Source organism: Calonectris borealis, chromosome 22, assembly GCF_964195595.1.
Source record: "Calonectris borealis chromosome 22, bCalBor7.hap1.2, whole genome shotgun sequence".
Lineage (NCBI taxonomy): Eukaryota > Metazoa > Chordata > Aves > Procellariiformes > Procellariidae > Calonectris > Calonectris borealis.
The window spans coordinates 2,065,005-2,075,851 of record NC_134333.1 but is presented as its reverse complement, the minus strand read 5'-3'; the positions used below and the strand labels follow the sequence as shown (position 1 = coordinate 2,075,851).

Here is a 10,847-nt window from a genome sequence, read left to right as displayed (position 1 = left end):
AGCCTCCTCTTCTCCAGACTAAACAACCCCAGTTCCCTCAGCCGCTCCCCATCAGACTTGTGCTCCAGGCCCTTCACCAGCTTCGTTGCCCTCCTCTGGACACGCTCCAACACCTCCATGTCCTTCTTGGAGTGAGGGGCCCAAAACTGAACACAGTATTCGAGGTGCGGCCTCACCAGTGCCGAGAACAGGGGCATGATCACCTCCTTACTCCTGCTGGCCACACTATTTCTGATACAGGCCAGGATGCCGTTGGCCTTCTCGGCCACCTGGGCACACTGTCGGCTCATGTTCAGCTGGCTGTTGACCAGCACCCCCAGGTCCTTCTCCGCTGGGCAGCTTTCCAGCCACTCTTCCCCAAGCCTGTAGCGTTGCCTGGGGTTGTTGTGTCCAAAGTGCAGGACCCGGCACTTGGCCTTGTTGAGCCTCGTACAGTTGGCCTCAGCCCATCGATCCAGCCTGTCCAGGTCCCTCTGCAGAGCCTTCCTACCCTCCAGCAGATCAACACTCCCATGCAGCTTGGTGTCGTCTGCAAACTTACTGAGGGAGCACTCGATCCCCTTGTCCAGATCATTGATAAATTATTGAAACAGGACCGGCCCCAGTACTGAGCCCTGGGGAACACTGCTCGTGACCGGCTGCTGACTGGATTTAACTCTGTTGACCACAACTCTCTGGGCTTGGCCGTCCAGCCAGTTTTTTACCCAGCGAAGAGTGTACCTGTCTAGGCCGTGAGCCACCAGCTTCTCGAGGAGAATGCTGTGGGAGACAGTGTCAAAGGCTTTACTGAAGTCCAGGTAGACCACATCCACAGCCTTTCCCTCATCCATTAGCAGATCACCTGGTCATAGGAGGAGATCAGGTTGGTCAAGCAGGACCTGCCTTCCATGAACCCATGCTGGCTGGGCCTGATCCCCTGGTTGTCCCGCACATGGCTCGTGAGCACCCTCAAAACGAACCACTCCATAATCTTCCCCTGCACCGAGGTCAGGCTGACCAGCCTGTAGTTCCCCGGATCCTCCTTCCGGCCCTTCTTGTAGATGGGCGTCACATTGGCAAGCCTCCAGTCGTCCGACACCTCCCCAGTTAACCAGGACTGCTGGTAAATGATGGAGAGCGGCTTGGCAAGCTCCTCCGCCAGCTCCCTCAGTACCCTCGGGTGGATCCCATCCGGCCCCATGGACTTGTGAGCGTCCAGGTGGCATAGCAGGTCGTTAACTGCTTCCTCTTGGATTATGGGGGGTTTATCCTGCTCGCTGTCCCTGTCTTCCAGCTCAGGGGGCTGAGTACCCTGAGGATAACTGCTCTGACTACTAAAGACTGAGGCAAAGAAGGCCTTAAGTACCTCAGCCTTATCCTTGTCCTTGGTGGCAACGATCCCCCCCGCATCCAGTAGAGGATGGAGATTCTCCTTGGCTCTCCTTTTGTCATTAATATACTTGTAAAAGCATTTTAGATTTAGATTAGCTATAAAGAAGAAACTTTTTATGATGGGGGTGGTGAGTCACGGGAACAGGTTGCCCAGAGAAGTTGTGGATGTCCCATCATTGGAAGTATTCAAGGTCAGGTTGGCGGGGGATTTGAGCAATGGCAGGGGGGTTGGACTAGACAATCTTTCAAGGTCCATTCCAACCCAACCCATTCTATGATTCTACGATAAATTAACTAGATTTATGGTCCAGGGAGAGAGCACGGTATATCATTTACCTTGACTTTAGCAAGGCTTTCAGCATTGCTTCCCACAAAATCCTTGTATCTAAGTTAGGTCATTATGGTCTGCATGAGTGGACAATTAGATGGGTGAAAAACCAGTTGGACAATTGTCCTCAGAAGATAGTGACTAATCAGTTGTCTTCAACTTGGAGGTTAATAGTAAGTGGAGTGCTGTGGGGGTCTATACCAGGACCCACCATGTTTATCAGTGACCTGGAGGAGGGGCAAGGGAGTGCATTCTTGTCAGTTTCACAGATGACACCAAATGGAGGGGACCAGTCAATACGCCTAAAGGCAGGGCTGCCCTTCAGAAGGACTTAGGCAGGAGGAATGGGGCCAAAAGGAATTGCAAGAAATTTAGCAAGAACAGATGTACCTTCACTTCTGGCAAAAATACAGACTGTCAAGTGATTGTCTTGAAAACAGCTCTGTGGAAGAGCACTTAGAGGACCCCGTGAGCAGCAAGCTGAACATAAAACAAGCAGTATGCCCTGGCAGCAAATAAAATCAACAGCATGCTGGGTTGCGTTAACAGGTCCATAGCCACTAGATCAAGGGAATTGATTGTTCTCCCCTAGTTGGCACTCATTAGACCACATCTAGTCTACTGCATGAAGTTTTGGGTCCCCTGGTTCAGGAAACTGGAGCAAACAAACTGGAGCAAGTTCAGAGGAGGGATACTAAGGTGGTTGGTGGCTTTAGCACATGTCATGCGAGGAACCGCTGAGGGAAGAGGATTTGTTGATCCTGGAGGAAGGAAGGCTTCCAAGGAATCTAACAACAGCCGTTCAGTACCTGTTATGAGTGTTATGAAAAAGAGGGAGCCAGGCTCTTCATAGTTGTGCAGGGTGGGAAGATGGGAAACAAGAGGACTGTGTTTAAAGGAAACCTTTTTCACCTTGAAAAGCAGTCCAGCATTGGAAAGGGGTTACCCAGAGACATCCTAGGTAACCTGACGGCAACCTGAATCAAGGCCCTGCAGTTCCACATGAAGATCGAAATGTCAAATTTTCCAAGTTTTCCCTCAGCCTAAAGCTACATTTGCACTTTATTTGTTGATATGATTTCAGATAGAATAGAATAGAATAGAATAGAATAGAATAGAATAGAATAGACTATTCCAGTTGGAAGGGACTACAACGATTGTCTAGTCCAACTGCCTGACCACTTCAGGGCTGATCAGAAGTTAAAGCATATTATTAAAGGCATTGTCCAAATACCTCTTGAACACTAACAGGCTTGGGGCATCGACCACCCGTCTAAGAAGCCTGTTCCAGTGTTTGGCCACCCGCTCCTTAAAGAAATGCTTCCTAATGTCCAGTCTGAACCTCCCCTGACACAGCTTTGAACCATTCCCACGCATCCTGTCACTGGATACCAGGGAGAAGAGATCAGCACCTTCCTCTCCACTTTGCCTCCGCAGGAAGCTGTGGAGAGCAATGAGGTCACCCCCTCAGACTCTTTTTCTCCAAACTAGCAAACCCAAAGTCCTCACCCCCTCCTCAGATGACACGCCTCCCAGCCCTTTCACCAGCTTTGTTGCCCTCCTCTGGATGCATTCAAGTACTTTCACATCCTTCTTAAATTGTGGGGCCCAGAACCACACACAGTACTCAAGGTGAGGCCACACCAACGCTAAATACAGCAGGATAATCCCCTCTCTTTGCTGGCTGGTTGTACTGTGTCTGATGCACCCCAGGATGCGGTTTGGCCTCTCGGCTGCCAGGGCACCCTGCTGACTTGTATTGAGCCTGCTGTCAGCCAGCCCCCCCCGATCCCTTTCTAAAGGGCTGCTCTCCAGCCACTCCTCTCCCAATTTATACCTGTGTCCAGTGTTACTCTGTCCCAGGTGCAGAATTTGTCATTTGTTTTTGTTAAATTTCATGCCATTGATTACCGCCCAGGGCTCCAATCTACCTAGATCCCTCTGCAAGGTCTTTTAGCCCTCAAGACAGTCAACAGCACTTCCCAGTTTAGTATCATCAGCAAACTTGCATTCATCTCCTACGTCCAGATCATTGATGTTTACCTCTTGCCCTGTGCATCTGTTTATGATTATCATCCACTGGAGAGGTCTGGTGACGTCGAAGATATACAGTCAGTGCTTCAGATGGTCTCTGGCTGGTATCAATCATACAGGTCTTTGTATCATCACACAGGTCTTTGGTACTTCCTCATGTACCAACCTTTCAGGCATCACACACACAGCGCAGGCATTTCTGGTCGGGTACCTCATGGCGATCATGGGTCTTAGCATCATCTACTTCAGTGATCTCCAAACTTCTTGGATTGCACACCCCATAAGTAAAAAATTTTTGAGCACGCACCCCCAATATATGTGTATTTATTTATTTATAGATCATATACATATGCTACCTACTAACATGTTATATAGATAAAAATAGAAATGAAAAAAGGATGAGATGAAAATGAAATAAACACTTATTAAAAGTTATTTTAAAAATATTAGTGGTACAAAAGTATTTTATTGCCATGCCCCAATGGATTATCTTGCGCACCCCACTTTGGAGACCACTGATCTACTTCATCCAAAGGCATTGCTCAGCATTATGCTGGTTATGCACTGTAAAGGTCCCTATCATGTACCTGGAGTACCAAGAACTTTCGGAAGATGTGAATTTCCTGAGTTTAGATTAACTTCAGGGATGTTATCAGCATGGCCTAACTTGCCTCTTGGTCCTCTGTGGCCTCTCGTAGCTTTGAGAGAGCTGAAGAACTTTCTAAATGTAGAAAGTAAACCCTGGAGTGGTCTCATCCATTTGACCTCTTTAAGCCGTCTTTGGCCTGATCAAGCCGCTAAAACTTTCTGAGGCTTTATTTTGAGCGTTACCTTGAAATTTTTCTGCAGAAGGGATCCTGGGAACCATCTAATTTTCCTGCAAAGTGTCGTGTCAGAGGGACACAACCCTGGACTGAAAAGTTGCTACTCAAGCTGGCAGCATAGACACACTCCACGGGTGGAGTTAATTTGCCTTAACACAGGTGTCTAATGGTATTTGAGACTGCCTATGGTATTCAAGACATTCAGATGAGTCTGACAAAGGACTTGTGGGATAGTCTCAGCTTCTCACGCCCCGAAGCAGCATCTGGAGGGCAGGTCGGATCCCTGAGTGTGCAGAATGTCACTAGATGTCGATATTCAGACATCACTATTCAGGCAATAGACTCCTCCCACCTCTGGTGTCTTCCATGTTGGTGTCCCTGTGTTTGCGAGGTGCCCAAGTTCTGATCTTCTGATCCCCTAGCTGTTTGGGGGAGAGCTGGTCAACACAGCCACTGAGGCCAAGAGTGTGTTTCAGGTCACTTTAGAGGAGATCTGCACTTGATCAGATTAATTACTCTGCTGGCTTAATTGACTTCACTAAGTGGATCTTCACTGACTGTATCAGGTGTTGAGACACCCACCCCACAGATACAAAGCTTCACTGTACATGCCTAAATCCAGATGTCTGCATCTGCAGCTCATTTCCCCCGCTGCAACTTAGGATGACTTACATCGGTGCTTCACGTCCCTGTCACCCCCGTCGGCTGATCATTACAAGTCAGCATCATTTTCAAAAAAGAAGGTACTTAAGATGAAGCCAAGAAAAAGAGGGGCGTAAATCTTCCAAAGTTTTTGTGACCTCTGGCTTTTACTTCTAAGTTACAGTTGTTTGCTCCGTGCACGGCCAAAAAGGACTTGTGGAATGTGATTTATTTTTCTTAAGACTGATGGCTAAAATTATTGTACAAATCACCCTTTGGAGGGATCAATATTTCTCTCTTGGCTGAAGACAGTCCCTGAACCACTGTCTTGGATTTGGTCTGTCAACTGAGATGAATCCTGTCCTTAATCCTGTCCTTACTCTGCAGCTCATGCAGTTGTTGGATTTCACACCATAGGTAACATGGAAGATACCTTGGGACTTTGGCTGAGATTCTTGAACCCTCCTGAAACCTCAAAAGAAGCCTGGATACCCTGAGGTATAACTCACCACTAGATAGCTCTGTGTAGGGAACTGAATCAAAGCTCCACAATGTTGATATTAAAGACACGTAAGATGAATCATGTCCACTGCTGTCTAAACTTTTTACCTCTTGGAATGAACCGTAAGCCCAGCCAATTGAATAGGCCAAGGAAGAAGGTATTTCTGAGACAAACAATTACACTCCCAGAAGACCACAAAGGATCTTCCTAGGGAGATCACCACACATCATCTTGGGAAGGGAGGAAACTAGAATAAACCAAATTAAATACCTCTGGTGTAATGACTCACACAGGAAAAGTTCTGAGAAAAAGCTAGGCCAGTAAAGTAATTGCAAAATAGAAGCAATGTTAATGGCACTAAATTAAGCATTTTCTTTTTCTCCTTCTAGGCAGTTAGGGTTGAACCTTTTAGTAGTATATATAGTGCTTGGAAAGGCAGGTTATACGTGCATATAACCAGCACACGTGCAAAAGATCTTTTTGCTGGATATAGGTTGGTTTTATAAAAAGCTACACACTTGAAATGTCACGAAGAAAGATGTGATTTTGTCACTTACGAGACAGGTCACTGAGACCCGTGCATAAGAAAATCCTCCTCAAAAGAGAAGGCATCTCAAAAGGAGGAGTGTTCTTTGGCTAAAAGGCAATTTCAAGGGATTAAGTGACAGAACAATAACCAGCTGATACGATCTGAAAGATGTTCCTAAGGGTTCATAAAACAAAAGGTCTTCCTCCCAGGAATATTTGATTTTCTCAATCTGCATGGTGAGTACTTTTCCTTTATAATAATACCATAACAAAGATGATCTGAAGCATGACATATGATCCAACTCCTCGAAGGGGATGAAAACATGTGTATTAAGACAATGTGTATTGTCTTCTCCCCAAAAGAAGAGGTTTTCTAGCCCTTGCAAACATCTCTAAACGTGCTGTCCAATTAATTTATTAGAAGTAGTCACTTTATCAATTTAAATATTCCATATTATTACTTCTACTACTACTATTATTATCTCTGCTATACCTCAAGATTTGGTGGTAGATTAATGTCAGGATTCTTGTTAAGCTTTAGTAGTAATTCATCCTTCTTTGATTGTAATAGGCATGAATTAAAGTATTTTCATTAAAATCATTGCACAAAAGTACAGGGAGTATTCATCTCTACAAGTTAGACACCCAAGTCTGAGGAAGTACTTTAGGCTCTGTGTATTGTGAGGGGAGAGAGCAAGAGAGGACCAGAAGGCAATTTTCAGACTTATCTTCGTTACCTGCTTAAGATGAAGATGAGTTATCCCTGCCAATGTTTATTGTAATCAACTAATTAGAAAAACGTGCTGTGACTAACTCAAAACTTGCACATGTTTTAGGAACCTCATTTAGGGCATTTGGCAACATTAAATGCTTGATTTGGTTGCATACGTACAGGTTTCTGGTTCCTTTTGAAATGTCTCAGGGTTACCTGACCAGCCTCCCATTGTGTCCCCTAAGGGCAATGGGGCAATGGTCCTCCACAGTGCCTGCCACTCCTCTGTAGATGTCTCATTAGTCTAGGAATTCAAGTGGATCCTTCTGACAACGTTTAAAAGTCAGTAGAATACCTCAGTGGCATTTTACATGCCTTACGAAGTCCTGTCTCATCTCCAGGTTGCAGAAACCTATAAATACATGTCCAATCTGCCAGCGCTGTATTGAAGTCCTGAATACTCAATGGTGCTTAAGATGTTATTAGACATCTATGTTTAAGCAACTGAGTTCCATCCCAATTGGCCAAATGTAAGTTACTCACCACAACTGGGATTTGTCTCACTTAAACTGAAATCTACAGCTCTGCCTTTTTTTTTGGTTAAGGGATAGTTACAGGCAATCCAGGAAACCACTTCTTCTCATGTCATTAAGGTATCTACCTTAGCATGAGGTGAATCATGTCCTGCAAATGCCTTTTATATCCATTGTTCAAAAAGGGTTTCTAGATGATTTGGTCATGTAGCTCTCTACAAGGAAAGATGATTGAAGGTGGATGAGCGGACTTTTATCTTCTGTTTGTTTCTGGAGATGGACTCCTCTCTTCTTTGAATCACTCCTCAGCAAATCAGGGGCTAATCATCTATTCATTTCATCAGGGAACAAACTCCTCTCTGAAAGTACTAGATACTAGTAGTATGATAGCCTACTTAGATTTAGCACCTTATTTTTAGTAAGGTAGAGGTGTGTGGGATGAATTTAACTAAGCATCTGACACCAAGGACAAGGAGTATTGTTGGGAGGTTTAGTTAAACCTTGGTAGTGGAGGTATTCATAAAGGCTTCGGTCAAGTGATGCTCCTTTTCAGAGCTCCCCTTGGGTATGCCTATGCTTACAGGGTCACCCACCGTAAAGCTCCAGCCCTTTAACTGTCCACTCCCCGCCCCCCACACGCCCCATTTTATTTTAACTGTCTCTTTAGGCTCTGAAGATCAGACACAGGAGAAGAAGAACGGATCACTGCTTCATACTCAAGAGCTTCTTCTACAGTATGCATTCATTTGCCTTTGCATGCTTAGCATTGAATTTGAGTATTACTCAGAAAGGCAGTGTAGACTTCATCTTAGAAACCAGTGAGGAGGGGTAGCAGGCAATTCAGAGAGGAGATCTTATTGAGCCTTGGTGAATCCTCTGCTCTGGAAGAACACCCAGGAAAAAGGGAACACTGGCTCGTTTCAGGAACAAGGTTTTGGAGACTCTCGCTCATTACTTTTTGGTTTTTGTGTGCTTCCCTCAAAATATTTTTATCTGTTTAAAGATAAGCTACAGATGGAGAATCAAACAACAGTGATGGAGTTCATCCTCTTGGGTCTTGCTGATGATGATCAACTCCAGTATGTGTTCTTTACCACCCTATTAGTCACCTACATCTTGAGTTTAACAGGTAACATTCTCATCATCACCATCACCCTGATAAACCGTCATCTTCACACTCCCATGTACTTCTTCCTCAGGAACTTCTCCATCGTAGAGATTGGCTTTACCACCACTGTCATCCCCAAAGCATTGGCCAACCTGGCTTTAGGCAAAAAAACAATTTCTTTAAGCGGTTGTCTCACTCAAACTTTTCTCTACTTCATGCTAGGTACCACTGAGTTTCTCCTGTTAGCTGTAATGTCTTTTGACAGGTACGTGGCCATCTGCAAACCTCTACACTATGTGGCCATTATGAATTCACAAGTCTGCAGCCTGCTGGCGATTACTGCCTGGATTGGTGGGGCTGTCCTTATTCTTTCTCCATCAGTGGTATATTTCCAGATGCCATTCTGTGGTTCAAACATCATTAATCATTTTTTCTGTGATAGCACACCAATGATTGAGCTCAAATGTGGAAATACCAAGGTCCTAGAGTGCATGATTTTAATCTCAGCAGTGTTCACCCTACTGGGTAGCCTAGCTATTACAGCTGTATCCTATATCAACATCATTGCTGCTGTGGTCAAAATCCCTGCTGTGGCTGGCAGACAGAAAGCCTTTTCCACCTGTGCCTCTCACCTCACTGTGGTGTCTATAATGTACGGCAGCTGCATCTTCATGTACCTCACCCAGACCAACAGACTGGACCTCAGCAAGGTGGTGTCCATCTTGAACACTGTGGTATCTCCTCTGCTCAATCCATTCATCTATAGCTTGAGGAACACACAGTTGCAAGAGGCCCTAAGGGAGAGCATCAAATGGAGTATAGTTATTTCTAAACACCCAGAAATTTGAGGTGGTCGTAAATGTGGACGCAATGGAGAACGTGAAAGAAAATAATTTAATAACATTTCTGTCCCTCCTTAGACATCCGTCCATTCACTGACATACCTATTCCTACACATCCATCCACCCATGCATTCATCCATTCATCAATCCATCTACAAACAGTTGTCAATATTCCTGTAAATTATTGAAACCTGTTCTTTCAGTTTTTCTCCTTCCTTTTTCTTGCCACAAGCTTTCTGGTTTTCTTTTCTTCATGTTGAATGATTTAGGATAGTGGTAGCTAGTCCACAAACCACTCTCTTGCTGGGTAGTCCAAGTCCACATGAAGAATGAAGGGAAGTACAAAGGGCTTTGTGCAAACCACATCACTGTGTCATTTAAGGAGCCACTTGTACACACAGAACAGTTCCTTCAATGGAATGAAATCAGAAAGTATGGGAAGGTATGGGACAGAGGGAAAAATAACGTCGTCAGCTATCTGTGAACAAATGCCTGAGCCTTCCATCCTCATGCGTCTCAGTGATATGTGATGTGTGATAGATCTTTCTCTGATGTATATATACTTCACTTTGAGCCTCAGCAGGTAAAGAGTGTTGGCTGCTGTGTGAGCCGGCACAGGCAGGATGCAGGAACAAACATAAAACCATGGATGAAATGCAAAGAGTAAATTTATTTTCGTTACCTCGCCAACCGGGGGATCCCCAAAGCAGTACCCTGGCAGAGGCACACAGGCGGGGACACAGGCACCACGGGGCTCGGTTCATGCTAGAGGATCACCGAACCTGCTGTTTTCGCCCGTATATCAGGGTTTCGCACAGGCGTAGTTTACCACCGTGCTTTGATCTTTCCCCACAGCAGGGCAGGAATCTCAATCGTCTTCAGTACGGTGCCTCTAAGTCTATCACAGGCCTATGTTATCTAAACACAGACGTTCTACTTGTCCAACACACAAGGCTAAACAACGGTTAGTACGATATATGAGTTTTTCGATACCTCAGCTGCAAGTCACTTGAGCATGTTTACAGTTCTCCTCGCCAATCTTCCATTATTTTCCCACAGCTACCTCTATAATCCAGTGAGTGAGGGTGGGAAGAATGCTAGATGTTTTCTGAAACAAACTGTGTATTTTTTGTTCACTGATGAAGGAAACAGTGTCAAATCTGTAACATGTACAGGTTTCAGTAATTCATATCATGGTTGCTGGAACCCATCTTATTTAAATTTTAGGAAACTGGGATGGGAATAATCTTACGTAACATCAGGGGTTGGATTCAGCACCTGATTTGGACCTATGTATAGGCATCTAAAAATAGGCGTTAGGATATGTGTACACATGGTCATCCCTGGCCTACACTAAGAAGACAACAACAGGAGTGATTAGAAGGCATTGCAGACAGCAAAAGGGGTGTAATATGTGTATAGT

At 45.0% G+C, this 10,847-nt stretch overlaps 1 protein-coding gene across 1 annotated transcript; it reads left to right on the top strand.

The window, feature by feature from the left end:
- The first annotated feature begins 8,488 nt into the window (after positions 1 to 8,488).
- Positions 8,489 to 9,430, top strand: LOC142091723 (olfactory receptor 6E1-like). The gene has a single exon (XM_075171103.1). It carries the CDS (start codon positions 8,489 to 8,491, stop codon positions 9,428 to 9,430), a length of 942 nt encoding a protein of 313 aa, XP_075027204.1.
- Positions 9,431 to 10,847: the final 1,417 nt, after the last annotated feature.